This window comes from Pholcus phalangioides, unplaced genomic scaffold, assembly GCF_987345545.1.
Source record: "Pholcus phalangioides strain wild (caught in Gottingen) unplaced genomic scaffold, Ppha-v1.0 ptg000008l_1, whole genome shotgun sequence".
Taxonomy (NCBI): Eukaryota; Metazoa; Arthropoda; class Arachnida; order Araneae; family Pholcidae; genus Pholcus; species Pholcus phalangioides.
Window position 1 is genome coordinate 42,721,821 of NW_028301601.1, and position 15,576 is coordinate 42,737,396.

The 15,576-nt window shown below is 35.1% G+C and overlaps 1 protein-coding gene across 3 annotated transcripts in view; it reads right to left on the bottom strand.

The window, feature by feature from the left end:
• LOC149084313 (4'-phosphopantetheine phosphatase) overlaps positions 1-15,295 on the bottom strand; it is a 121,599-nt gene extending 106,304 nt beyond the window's left edge. For 2 of the 3 annotated variants that reach the window (XM_089234683.1, XM_089234681.1), the window contains exons 1-2: positions 14,945-15,282; positions 6,568-6,647 (exon numbers count right to left, since the gene is read on the bottom strand). Coding sequence is in view for 2 of the 3 variants with exons in the window: in XM_089234681.1 (XP_089090807.1) it covers positions 6,568-6,647; positions 14,945-15,035 (171 nt within the window). In the remaining variant the exon portion in view is untranslated. Of the gene's footprint in view, positions 1-6,567; positions 6,648-14,944 lie in introns of all 3 variants that reach the window. The other variant, XM_089234682.1, reaches the window with a different exon arrangement.
• Between the last annotated feature and the right edge of the window lie 281 nt (positions 15,296-15,576).

Below are 15,576 nucleotides of genomic sequence, written 5' to 3' on the forward strand. Positions count from 1 at the left end.
TTTCCGTAATGATTTTCAAATCCTGGAGGAATCATTAAATATACAGTTTCACTTATATTTCCATATTATAAGTATGCGGTTTTCACGTAAAAAAATTTCATTCTGAAGTTTAATTTCGGAACTAATGCAAGTAGCAAGCGGAGTGATTCTATATTTATTACTGGAGAATACGATTCATCGTAACTCCTTTCTTTCATTTGTCCATAAGCCACTGCTACTAAACGAGCTTTATGTTTAATCTCGTTTAAATTTCGTTTTATGGAAAAACCCATTTGCTAAGAATTATTTTTTCATTCTCTGGTTTATCCACGATTTTGAAAACATTGTGTACATTCATGGAATTTATCTCCTCCATCATCGCTTGTTCCCATTCGGGCCAATTATTCCTAAGCTTTGCTTCATCAACCATTTTAGGATTTTCATTTTCGATCAAATTTGCGTTTAAGTTTTTTAGCCGTTCCGATTGTCTCACACCCAGTTCTAAAAGTTGTTGTTCGTCCTTGAGTTCGTCCTTCACGCTCTGTTTGCTTCTGTACATTTTTCTTTCGTAGAACACACTGGTCTACCCAGTTTTGGTGTAGATTTTTCTCGATCAACATTGGAATCAATAGAGTGTTCATTATTTTGACTCAATTCATTTTCAAAAATCAAACTATGTTCCACACAAGTGACTGTTCAATTTTGTGATCCAAAAATTTACTTCCCATGATCGATTCATTGAACTTAACAGATCATGATTCCACAACTATTTTCTTGTCGATATCATAGACACGATATCCGTTTCTTTCTCTGGAATATCCTAACATAATTCCACATCTACCTGATGGATCTAGCTTTGTATGGAACATTCTCGGAGATTGGAAATATGCGATGCATCCAAAGACACAAAGATGACTAACATCTGGTTTTACACCGAAGAAAATTTCATACAGCGTTTTTGCTTTCCCTTTGCGTGGTGTAAAATTAGTCACATAATTGCTGCACGCAATAGCTTCTGCCCAAAAACAATGGGGTAAATTACTTTCGTGAAGAATTATTCGAGCTCGATCTGTTAACTGAGGACTCTGATCGCTCTTTCACTTTTTCCGTTGCTCTCCAGACAATAAGGAATAATTTTTTCATGTTTTACTCCGGATCTATTAAAAAGTTGTTCGAAGGCTATATTCATGAATTCACCTCCATTATCAGTTCGGAATCTTTTAATTTGTGTCTCTTGTGAATCTTTTAATTTCGAAAGTTTTTGTGTTTCATGAAATATGTGAAATACATACCCGAAAAATCATCGACAATAATCAAGAAATATCTTGAACTTTTTAGAGAATCAATTTGAAAAGGCCCACATACATTAGCATGACATAATTCAAGTATTGACTTACTTTGATTCACTGTCACATTTTTGTGAGGTTTACGAGTTATTTTACAAATATCACATGCATCACATTGCAAATTATTGCTAACACTAATATTTAGAGCTTTAACTAAATTATTTTCAATCATCTTATTCACATACTCAGAATTTAAATGCAATAGCCTTTTATGCCATAGTTCGCTCAAATTCAAATCTGGCGGAGTTTCATTTATCTGCACTACATTTGACAATTTAAATTTAGTATTTGGAATTAGATCAGTTTGCAAATGTTTGTGATTAATTTGAGCAATTAATATGTTTTCATCGTTTTTACAAATATGCATTGTATCGCATCCAGAACGAATGTTGTAACCCTTCTTCATGAGAGTTGGAAGTGATAATAGATTATATCTAAGATTTGATACATACAAAACATTATACATTGTGATAAGCGTTTCTTTACCATTATTTATGTATTTAACTCTAACCGTACCAGAACCTTTAGATTTTAGAACAGATTCTTTACCAGCTTGATGTATAACATTATTATGCGTCAAAAATTCATCAAACAAATTAATATTATTAGTCATATGAGCACTGGTTCCACTACCTACAATCCAAACATTTTTACCTGTAATATGACTGTATTCGACTTGAAATGAATGATCCCGTTTTCCACTTTCACCTCCATCCGCATAACTGGCTCGTTTAGGAGAAGTTGCCTTGAAGTTTTGTCCCGTTTGATTTTCACGATAGTCTCTAGTTTGCTTGGAAAAATACGGGAAAGTCCGCTTGAAACATCTTTCAAGATGTCCAGGTTTCCGGCAGGTATAGCACACTTGCTCAGTCTTTTGACGATCCTTTCTTGTCACAAATGCACCTTCACTAGTCTCAGGAGTTTGCCGACGTTGGATTTCTTTCTCCTCTTTACGTAGAATTTCGACGATTTCGTCGAGGGATTTCTCTCGTTGAGTTTTCAGAATCTCTCGAATTTTCGTAAATTTTCCTCTCAGTCCTCGAACAGTGTGATACACGAGTTCTCTCGGTGAAATTACCAGTCCTAAAGACATGCACTTAGTTGAAAGACCTCTGGCCCTTGCCACATAGTCGTCGATGGTCTCGGCATGAGTCAACTCTAGATTTTTTAGTTCTTGAGCAATATCAATCTTTCAATCATCTGCCATTCCAGTAAAATTGTTCTTGATTTTCAGCCAAAGTGTTTTAGTGTGTTTTTCCGAAGCATACTGCAACGCTTGTTCATCTGAGAGAGAAAGTTTAATGTAGGCAACTGCTTCTCTGTCATGTTTCCTCCAATTCAATCGCTCTTTGCTTTCGCTTGTCCTTCTGCTGGAGCAGGCGGTTCTTGACCTTCGAGAACATATAAAAGTCCTTTCAGGCAAAGTGCTGCCTCTATCTTCATACTCTAGATATGATAATTTGTAGCTGTCAGCAAAGGAACGGGAATATGCTGCTTGTCCATGTTCACCACACCTTGATTATTGCCACACAGGATATAGTCATGCCAATGTTCATTCACATAGATATGATCGCGAAAAAATGTTCAGCCACTTAGATGTTGATCGCAAATGTTGCATTATCAACCACGAAGATTAGGAACCATGAAGATTAGAATCCATGAAGATTAACACCCACGAAAATTAGAATCCACTAAGATTAGCAACCACGAAAATTAGAATCCACTAAGATTAGCAACCACGAAAATTAGAATCCACTAAGATTAGCAACCACGAAAATTAGAATCCACGAAGATTAGCAACCACGCTCTGCTACCATTTGAGGTCGTGGTTAAAGAAAACATTCATCAATGATTGAAATTCTAGGAACATTTATTCGATGAAAAACATCCGTGCGTAACAGATCATTATCACATTGTATCATATCAACCAACATTTGTCTTCACAAAAACAAGATATATATAAACAGAAAAATATGACGTCATCTGACGAGTTCAATTTGCATGCGCTTGTGCACTCTTAATAACAACAGAGTCGATGTCCCGAAGAGAAAACTAATTCTCTATCTCTCGTCTTCACATGGCTGCTAGGTATAAGAGGCCCTAGGGGTCGTAGATTCACCAGAACATAATGACATACTCAGCACAAGACGAGATGCCTTGCTAAGTGCTGCACTTGTGTATGGGTGTTTAGATCTGCCCTTTTCTCTGCACAGTGAAGTGGCTTTTAAAGAAAAACCTTTCCAAGAACCAATCAGACCGCAGAATCAGCCTGTAAAAACTTAACTGAACAGTAACTTATTTACATATCATAAAACACTAATTTCAACTTTTGACATATGGAAGTTGGCAACATAGAAAAGGTAAACATTAAAGACCTGGCCAGGGTCCGCAACAATAGGCCTATTTCACATTGAAATTCTCGTGAAATTATTGACCATAAAGTGGTCCGCGGCCCACAGACGGTATGAAGGTAAAAACATAGTACATTATTCTTGTATAATTACATTGTAAAACATTTATCACAATTTGATATTGCACATTAATATTTTCATTTTACGGAATTATAGACGGGAATCCGCAGGACTTCCCATCAGTGAATCAGGAGAAGTGATTAGACGTCACGCGGATCAACTATTTAAGTGTGACCCACCACCGAACCTACCAATAGGGCAACCTGATCGTCGGAGCGGTCCAAGGCTTGCCGATATGGCATCTGATCTTCAGGAAAAAATAATGATTTCTGAACCAGTGCTACACGACCTAAACAAGCTATCAGAAAACCATCGAGGTTCAAGGACTTCGTGCTGCTGTAGCCAGAGGACAGGGGTGTTGCAATCAGAGATGTAAATCAGATGCTGGCGATACCAATCTGCCATGATATTGTTCGGGATAATTTTCCACAAGACTTCAATTGCAAAACAAGAAGCGTTTTGACGGACAAACACAGATTTATTTACAGAACAGCAATTTACACGTATTTACAAGCTAATCAGAGAGCTAACAATTTTCTCGCGAAGTTAAAACACAACTGACTGAATCTCCTTGTGCCTCTCTGAGCCTGCCATCTTGTGAGCGCCGCACTATTTATAACCCCGGAGAAACTTCGAGAAAAAGAACATTCCACAAAATTCTATTTTACCGTTTCCTAGTTGACGGCGCCACCATACAGACTGCCTGGAGGGGCGTTGAATCACTGTTTGGAGGGGGCGGGACTTTCTAGATTTTTCTCTACATGCCCTGCCAGTTCTCCACCAATCACAGTCATTTCTGCCAAACCGAAACCGGTATCAACCGATTTCGATATTTCTGAGAGCCATCGAACGAATCGCACCATCTATCGTCGATAGTTCGTAACAATATCATCAATCATGAGCGATTCACCTATACAGAGGAAAATTTCCTCCATGCACAAACACACACTTAGTTCAGCCTTCAGTTCGATATTGCGGCACTATCCACTCATCAGGGATGTTTTAATCTTAACTGTTTCTATGTTTTATTATCTTATACCTTGTTCAATAAATTAATCTTGAACCACTGCATTTTCGCCCAAAAGTAGCATGCTAGTCTGGAATGCAAGAGGGTCTACGTTCGAGTTCTGGCAGAGATCAGGTGACTTTTCTTTCAGAGTTCACCATGGTATAAAATACAGAAAATGTGTTTCCTTGATTATAAATATTGTTTGCGCCTCTTCATACCCTAAAAATATAGAATTGAATGCTATTGGGTACTATCAGAATCACCAAACCTAGAATAGGCCTATGTATCCAACTGCTTTGTTACGCAAACTGTTGTTTCACCTACAGGCAAAATGTACACTATAATTTTGAATAATGAATGTTGGTTACTGTCCAAGACCATGTAGTAGTAAATTAAAAAAAAAATTTTAATCCAGAGAGAAGTTTTTAATGACTACTCAACTTATTCAATCCTCAAACCAAGCAAAATAAAAATTAATAAACCAAATGGTCCAATTACACCCCTCCCACTAATCTTAAAAATGATAATGATTCTGCCAAAGCAGAAATTGTAATTGCAATGTACAAATTTTGTAATACAGTTGAATCCTGTTTTAACGAATACCGTTATAGCAAAAAAAATCTCGTTTTAATGAACACTTTTCTAATCCCTCAAAACAGTTTACATAGAAATTAATGCAAAAACCTGGAATTCCTTTATAATGAAATTTTGTTATAACAAAGTGATTTCTCCAGTCTCTTGGAGTTATAATGGAATTCAACTATATGTGGCAATATATGTAGGCTCTTCACAGAGAAACACACAGCCTCCATTTTCGAAATATTTATTACGCGCACAAAACATACAGGACGATCATACACAGACATAAGTAAAAACACTGCCTTTCCCGCCGACTTCTCCCGGCCAACTCACTGTTGCCAAAACTAATCTTTACAATACTGATTATTCTCCTGCGTGCCACAGTGTCATCTACCGATAACAAAAAGAACTATAACTAAAAAAATCCTACATATATATCTACAATTCCCTCCTCAATTAAAATCAATTAAACAAATTTTGTTGATAGGATTTGGTAAAAAGTATGAAAAGTAGGTCAAAAACTAAAAGGACAAAATCGAGAAAGTACGACATTTTACCAAAAAGTAGGAGCCCTGCAATCTATATGAAAGATGTAGCAAATAACTTCATATTTTAATTTAATACCATAGAAATTTCACTGATAACAAGGTTTATTCAAAACTTAATTCATAAAAAAAATAATTGTAAACAAAAGTTTTCTCAAATAATAAAAAAGGTGAAAATAATCTGACAGATATGACAATATTCAGATAGTACTTTCGACTACGGGGCAGAGGTGTACACAGGCGGTAAGAGCTGCCTAGAGGGGAACTACATCTCCCCAAAAATGATAAAAAATTGAAAAAATTTAAATATTGAAAAAAAGGAACACACATGTTCATTTTAATTTAAAAAATTTTCTGGAGTTGGTCACTCAAAATTTCTCTTGAAGAAATTCTGTGTACACCCTACCCTAAAGGTAGAGCCTGCATATGCATGATGCAGGTACTTTAGAGAAAATTCAGATCTGGATCCTGGAAATTATTTTTTACCTTCAAGTTGGCTTATCTTGGAGCCTCTATCTTGTTCTGTACAATATGGCCCAAATATGACAGTAGTCGAACATTGTAAACTATTAAAAACATACAGTGATTTCACATGTATAGATTACTAAAATGAAAACTCTATAATGAACTTGAATTACTTTTGATCCGCTTTCTTCTGAATAAAGAGCTCTTTTGTAAGACACAGTAGAATAATATGCTATCTTTGTAAGTGAGCCACCTAGAATTAAAAAGACATTGAACTTTTGTTTAATGAGATGATTTCATGATGAAAACAGGTGGGATTCAAATCCAGCAAGTGATCGTTAAATTGCTAGTGAGCAAATTGTGCAATTACCCAGACTCATCTGATAGAGAATCTTGATTAAGGGTGCCATTTTATCAACCGGTTAGCCAAACTTGGCAAAGAACATGTACTCTATGTATTTATAATTATATATATATATTTGTATATATATATATATGAGTCATTCCCAAAAAAAAGTGTATAAACTGTTTCCGAGACTTTGTAATTTTTTTTACAAAATTTCAGAGCACTCTGGTGGTAATTTTAATTTTTTTCTAGTTCTTCATTTAATTCTCTGTCATGCAGTGTTTTTTAATTTGTTTCAGATGGTATATAATTTTTTTTAAAAAATCATTGTTTGTCAAAACGTCAAAATCTGGCTGTCCCAGCTTCAAAAAAAGTGTTAGACTTGGTGCAAACCTGAAATTTTTTTGCAGAAAACTTGGAATCACATCTTATATATGTGCCATAGATTAATAAAACTGACAATAAAATTTTGAGAATTTTTTTTTCTCTTATGAAAAACTATTTTTTTGTTCATGTCCCGAAGTTTTTCCCATTTTAAAATGTCCACTCTGTTACAGTCATTTGGGAATTGTATTTTTATACCAGATTAAATCTGATAACACTTTTGAGCTCATTGAAAGGTTTACTTTAAATGCACGATCAACAATTTTGGATTAGACTTTTGCAAAATGACTTAATATTCACGTTATGTCTTTAGTACCCGATTTTTCTCTGTCAGATGTCCACTCTGTTACGTCATTATCATAAATAATTAAGATTTTTTTTCATCTATATCAGCATCTAGTGATAGCACATGGAGATATGCTTCAAAATATAATAAAAGTTTACACAAATCATTTAAATTTATAATGGAAAAAAAATAATTTAGGCTAATTTGTCCACTCTGTTACATCTTCCAAAAAACTCAACCAACGCAACAGAATAAACTATGATTTAAAGTAAAGTATTCTTAGCAGGGTTGGCAAGGTTTTGGACAGTACAGTAAAAACCTGCAATTTATTTTTTTTTAAATTTATCAAAGAAATGTACAAGCATACATATAAGTTGTCTCTATTTGTATAACTATAAGTGAAAACTTTGCAATTTGATAAAAAGGTAATTTCTATAATCAAATATTAAACTTTATATTATATAAATTATATTTTATTATTAATTACATTAAATATAATAAAATTTTTGAATTCAAAACAGTATATGTAAAGGGTTGCATGACTGACATCCGGTTATCAAACAATTGAAACTGAACTGTCTTGAGGTTAGATATTAGATCTACAAAAACATGAAAGATACAAGAATGGGATAAAAATTTGTTGCATGGAAATTAGAAAAAAGCAATAGATATGACTAAAGAATGAAATTAAACTTATGTAATAATCAAGCACATGCGCCTTTTAACATTCAATAACATATAACTAATTTAGCTGCCCTATCTGTGCCAAAATGATTTCTAAGATAACAAAGTTTGAAAATATTCTTTCAATTGATGCATAACTGTGGGACATGAAAATAAAAAAACAATGCGTTAAAGACAGTCTTTTGATGAGCCTTTTTCCAGTGTTTTTCTTATTGCTGTTGTCACCCATGTGATAGAATTGTGAATATACCTTGAATTTATTCGGTGGAATATTAGTTCTAGCCTCATCAGAGCAATAATTCAAATTTAACAAAAATTATGTAGGCGTAATCAGTGTTTGTGAAATTGTGTTCCGTTAGTCATGTTGCCTAAAAGGAAATAATAGAATCAGCCGACGTGACATAAGCGATGTTCTTCTCGTGATCTGTGGACTATAGGTGGTGTTGCCTGAACTCACTGTAAATTACTGGAGGCTTTCACCAATTCTGAAATTATTTCTTGCATTAATTCTGAGTTGTCATCAATTTTACAATTTTTTGGTACCGTTGATTTTGAATTCATCTCACTTCTGGGATATTTCGTTCATCAATTCTTAATTTTCATTAGTGGTGCTGGAATTATTTTTTTGATTCATCGCCTAAAAATTTCATTGGTTTTGGGAATTGTTTCTCTCATTATTTAAATTTGCCTTCAGTGCTGAATTTTCATTAATTTTTGTATCAATTTACATTTAATCATGTGCTTAAATTTTTTTAGATATTTCTCAGCATTCCTATATATTCTATAAAAAGGGCTGCCAATTTATCCTCCCGCTAAAAAATATATAAAATGGAGGCAAAGGGAGTCCTCTCCTAAACATTTTTGGTGAGACGAATCTTGCTTCGTTATTATTTTCTAACCAGGCCACGCTTCTGGTAATGGTGGCCCTGGAAACACATGGGAAAGAGGTTAGTGCTAAGAAGGCATTACCACTGCAGACAAGCATGAATCCGGTAATTCTTATGTCTTCTACACTATAAGTTAACTTTAAGAAGGGGACCACCGAGAAATACCGACCTGGGTTCCCGGCTAAAGGAAGTGGGAAGATTCATTTTCTGACATTTTTTTTGGATTACAACAGAATTTCACAATTTTTATGTGCACATTTTCTCAATTATTCAAATAACATATTTGTGGAATTTTAAATTAAAAAAAAAAGTGTGTTAATTTATCTGCACGAAATTCTAATCAGTAATAAACATACATTTTAAAAATTATAAATTGTTAAGAAAGTGTGAGACACGTGCTTCGTATGGCATCACCAAGTGAATTTCGAGCTAAGAAAGTCAGAAAGTTACAGAAAAAACGAAATATCGAGGATGATGTCACCCTCTACTATCCATACGAAGGTTTTTAAAAGTTGGCTAATGCGAAGATAAATTTTGAGAAAGAAAAAATTCATATATTACACGTATACATTAGATCAGTTGGCTCCTCCTTTGTCGCAGGGGGAGGGGCAAAGGCCCCAGCATGGGTGGAGATGCCTCATATATCTGCCCATGAGTTAGCCGAGGTTGAACTGAAATTTCAGATCCCCGCTCTTGAGATGTGTTATAATAAATGAAATAATTTAAATAAGAATTATCATAACCTTTAATCCTTTTATGGTCAAGTGTGACTGCTACCCTAAGCTCAGCAACTTGCGACTCGCTACTAAAAAAGGGGAATTTACTGTCACTTGGGGATAGTGCCATTTTGGTGTTCCCCTCCCCATAATTTTTAACGAAAAAGAGTAAATTCAGCACCATTTCTGGCCCAATGTCCAAGGCACCAGACTTCCTGAACTGGCTTAGTTACGACTCTAAGTGTTACAGCATCTTTCCAAGTCCACCATGTGTGTGTGTGTGTGTGTGTGCACATGTTACCAATGAAAATACAATCTATCTTCGCCAAACATTGCATGCACAGAATCCAATCCAAACCCCCAATACATGCAAATAATTAATATAATAGGCAACAGATCCGCAATTAGATACCTGGTCAACTTTTTGTCCAGAATATATTACACTCTGGCAGACTCTTGAAATGTGGATTCAGTGGCCAAAGAGTGAATTCATATCCAACCAATCCAGCTGGAGCATTACAAGACATTCTACTTGAAAGCGGGACATATGGTCTCTGGTGAATTGATGTATTTTATCTGAATAAATTTATTATTATTTTGTAAAGCAAGCACACTTCGACCAACACTAATCATTTTTGACTTCCAGCGTCTCTGAGCATCTGCCTGATTCGAGGCTACTTGGATTCAGTGAATTTTGAGGGCTTTCATCAATAGAAACAAAAATGTATGGGGAAAACAGATGCACGCGCATATACTCTTACCAATAAGAGATATGATTCAGATTGAAAAAAAAGTCCCCTGCAAAAGATTATGGAAATCTAAAAAAGAGGACAAATTTTCCAAAACGTAGGAGGACGCTCCGAATGACACCAAAAATGACAACAGTTAGTATAACCCAAAGTATAAGTAGGAATGGGACGAATAGTGATTCGGCCAAATACAGAATATCCGGCTACCGTGTTGGCCAAATAACGAATATTCTGCAGCTGAATATCAATTTTCTTAACATTTATCACAATTATGTGTTAAAATTTATGTAAAATTATTGTTAATTTTACGAAAAATAAAATTATTTGTAATTTTAAATTATTGAAATTGAATTTTAATTATGAAATTTATTATTTAGTTAAATATTAAGAAAATGGCAATTGAAAGACTTTCATTGTTATAATACTGACAATAAAATTAAACAATCATATATTGTACAAGCTGTAATATCTGGCGCTGCCTGGGTTTTCTTCAATTACTGGGAGGATTTAAAAAGTGGCAAACCATTATAAAGGAATAAACTATCACAGATAATACTGACAGGATTAAAGAAATAACAAACCATTGTAAAGGAATAAAACATATCTGAAACACATTGCTAGGGAACCACGGTAACCAAAGTAAACATTCCAAAAGTGATTGTTGAGACCCAGAGACCATTGTTGCCTGATGGTTTTTACCCATTTGCCCAGTTCTGGCGAACTTTTAAAGTAGCCTATCATTCAAGGTGGTCCCATTTGGTATATGCAAAATTTGACGATCAATCTAAAATTGTAGATTTGTATAGAGAACACACACATACAGAAAATAAAAATTTTATGTATATAGATTTTAATATTACTTACAGAATTGATTTTTTTAACTCTTTTTATGAATTTATACATGGTATATAATTAAGAAAATACCAACCATTATTTTCCCTCAACTATTAAGGCATCAAAAAATTTACAACTTATTTATTTATTTTTCCCTTTCTAGATGTTCTTTGTCCTGTTCAGCTCAATAAGTATCTTGTCTGAGTAGGCCTACATCCTTGAGTTAGTGAACTTGTGTTATTCATGCTCACTTCCATTTTATTGAAGTATGATTTTATTTTCAAAGTTTCTAGTTTTTCTTTTCCTAGAAATTCACCTTGATACCTCTTTCAAAGAAAGGGATATACATCACACACAATAAAATACAATCAGTAAATTTTTAATTCATGAGGAAAAATTCCAATTAATATAATTTTTTAAAATTAGTTTGTTGTGCTTAGATTTACATAGATATTCGGCCAAATACCTCAACAGAGAGATGCCACCATACTCTAATTTTCCAGGGTTCCTCTCAAAAAAAAATATCTTACAAAAAAGTATGTCCTCTTTCCCCCCTCCATAATTCACTGTTCTGGGTAGGAGAAGAAGTTATCTGTGAATCAAGTAATTCATTTTTAAAAACATGTTCTATCCAAAGGTTCATTTACTTTCACTGTTTAGTAGTAGGAAAAGCTTGAAAAGAAGCCCATTAACACTGAGAATTTAACATATGAAATGTAGTACATATAAAGGCGCATATACACTAGCGCGTGGATCATGCAATGAAAGCATTCGCAATTGGTTGTTCAGTAATTTGTACGGTATTGTGAACGATTCTTGAGCTGTTTTCACTGGATCCACCTGGAATCGGTTTTTTCAACGAACACAAAGAGAATTTGTGTACACACGAGCGGATTAGAACCGCTGCAGGGGGTCGTGCGTTGCAAGATCTGCGCGCTAGTGTATACTCACCTTAACAAATGTAAACCAAATATACAGTTGATCTCACTTATAATATGTTCCCATTTAGAACATTTTTCCACTTAGTACAACTGATTTTCATGGTCCCAACTCCAAATAATTCTTATTAAAATTTCACGTTTGAAGTGTTTTCCTGTTTATGTTTTTTTATGATTTTTTTTGAAAAACGTTATAAGCAGGATCCACTGTAATCAAAAGATAGGTACACACTTTTATATATTTACGAATAAATCAATCTATATAAATTCTCTTCTGATTGATTTTTCATTTCTTTAAAAAAATCTTTCAATAATATCTTCTGATTTAAATATTTAAAGCAAATATGAGATTCTCTCTCCTGACACTTATCTTCCGATTCCCTATTCATACGAGCAAGAATTTCATACCAATTCTTGCGAAGCAATTTTCTGGTAGAATGATTTTATTTTCCCTCACTGATGATCCACCACTCTGATCTGTCACCATTTAACTGCCTCATATTTTCACACCTGAATATTAGAGCTATATCGGATTTATATTGGTGAAACTTAACAGTGCGCTTGTGTGTGCCCAGCATTTAACATGTTTTGTGTTCAGTGGGTGGTGCCATCTATCTAGAGCTGCAACTAGCACACGGGCAAACACATTTTGACACCCCGAGTAATGTAGAAGCAGCAGTTATAAAGGGTGATTTCTCTCTGCCTCCTCTAGTTTAGAGCTTGGAGGAACACTGACTTGGGAGAGCGGACATGCCTGCTCTCTCTCCCCCCTCTAGTTACAACCCTGCATCTATCCTCCAAATTGGTAATGCATAGATTTGAAAATTAATGTAGACATATTTGTGCTATGATCATGATAGACTGTGAAAAGAAGAAAGGGAAAAAAGTTGGGGGTTGGGGAGGTTTTCCTCTCTACTTTTTTCAAACTAGGAAGCAAATCTTGGAACTAGGAAAGAACGCAACCTGTCCCAGTGAACAAAACTTTTATGTGTCCTTTTTCGAAATTTCTGGTATTTGACGCGTTACATCAATGGCATTTCTGCTACAGCATTGTTTGGCCAAACCGAATATTCAGCAAAAGGGTCAAATACAGAATAGTCACCGAATATTTTCCTCCCATTTCTAGGTATAAGTAACCTCTTCTGTGTAAATAAATCTAGAGGTTTTTGCTGCATCATTTAGTTCTCTGTTTGTTGTAATTTACGAACTTACTGTGATTAAACTTTGGAAACAGACTATATAAAAAAAATAAGATAAATATTTAGTGTCGAGCTACAGAGCTTGACAAATCCCAGGTGCTTGTGACCATAGCGAATAAAAAATTGGTGTATTGGAGCTCAAAATTTTATTTGTGTAATTACTAAATTATAAATTATCAAATAGTTAAACCTACACAAATTTAGCTTGTTTAAAATGTAACAATTTTAAATTTAAGTAGAAATTACATGCGATAGTGCCTACGCAAGTGAAAAAATAGACCAGTTCCTATTCTATTTTACCACCAAATTATTTACCACCTAAATCTGCGTAAACGGCTCTTAACATACATTTTGTAGTATGAAGTATGTATGTACGTACTTTGAAGTACTTGTCAACTTAAAATTTAGTTAAATACTAAAGCCGGGTTTTCCTAGGAGTTGGTTTTTCTGCATCGCGTACAATGCGAATCACCCAGTGCGACACTCCGTCCACTCACAGGGAAAAGCCATACTGTCTGTTTTCCCACAAAGCACGATACGGCTCACACCAGTGCTTTATGTTGGCCATGATTGGCCTACTGCTTCTGAAGATCAAATGTGTAATGCATTTCGCCGATCTTTTCATTTTTTTGCTGTGTTTTCTTTCCCCTTTCCTTCAGACCTGAGTGTGCAGACGACAGAACAGCTGATACACTAAGCTAGGAAAACACTAGCGTGATAAAAATTTCACATTTTTAATGACAAAATTCAGTTCTTCAAGCCTCTTCAGTCCACGTGATGCAAGAAAACCTGCTTCTAGGAAAATCTGGCTTAAATTACTTAACCCATGCTATCGGGCATTTAGAACACATAGCAATATATTTACCAATACACTCATTTAAATTGTTCTTGATGATATCTAATTTTTCCTGGATCATTAAATTTTCAAGCATTAACTTTCTGGGAGGGGTTTCGGAAGCAGTTTTTGCCAACATGCATTTTGATAGGTAGTGATTCAAGCTTCAAAATTCCATTTTACTCTTAAAAATTTCATTGAGTGAATATACACCTTCAAATTCATTTTTTTAACAGTGCTGTCTGTTTTTAATACACACATTTACTGCTGATCTCACGCCAGCACGTGGAGTGGCCATTAACTGCCAATACAACCTAACATGATCTGCAGTGAATGTGCGTTTTCGGATAACACTGATAAGAAACATTTTTATATGGGCAAAATTTTGATTTCTGAATCAATTCTGGGGTGCTATGAACTCATGCCACGAAATTATCGTGGATGCTCCAGCGCGCACAGCACCCCAAGCTCTGACGCCATTGTCAACTTATAAAAACAGGGCCGTAACTACACACTTCATCAGCTGGGTCACGCAAGTATTTTGGATCCCCTGTGTAATGTACAAGAGGCAGTTAAAGGGCGAATTCGGCGCCCCGTCTAGTCCAGTCCCCGAGACAGCAGAGAGCCCCCCGTTGTGGCCCTGAAGACACATTTGTATTGTTGACGAAATGCTATCCGCATTCGGAACTCACCTATATCAATAGCAAATCTTTTAGCGTTTTCGAGATTTCGAAACACATCATGTTGAGGTAAAATGATGCTACCGGCGTGTTTCTCCGACATCCTCTCCAGTGAAACAAATCAGCTGTGTACCCGAATCTCGATGTAAAAGGGTAAAGTACGTGTGTGATTAAGCAAAGTATGGCTTCCAGTCCGTTCCACTTTCATACGAATCGTTCATACTTTCCACTCGGAATTACAATGAATCCAGAAAAATTATCAACTGATTTCTATTTTTTATTATCACGACCGGTTCCCCTCTACACCAGGAGTAAAGATTAGCGTACACGTGCGACCAATTAATAGTCATATGACAAGATTACAACAGGAAATAAACGAAACTGGTATAAGTTTTGGTCAAAATAAGCTGACTATATTCGCTCGCGAAAAAATACGGAAAATTGAGCTTCGGAATACGGGACATTGCTAAAGGAAGGGGACATCAGAGAAATCATTTTAGTCCAGCACCTATGATATGCCATTTTTTTAAATAAATTTTATTTTTTGTGAGCAAAATACGAAATTTACGTATCCTACCAAAGCTGTATAAAGATACCGAAGCTGTATAAAATCTCGAGCCGCTTTGTATCCTACTCAATTCTGC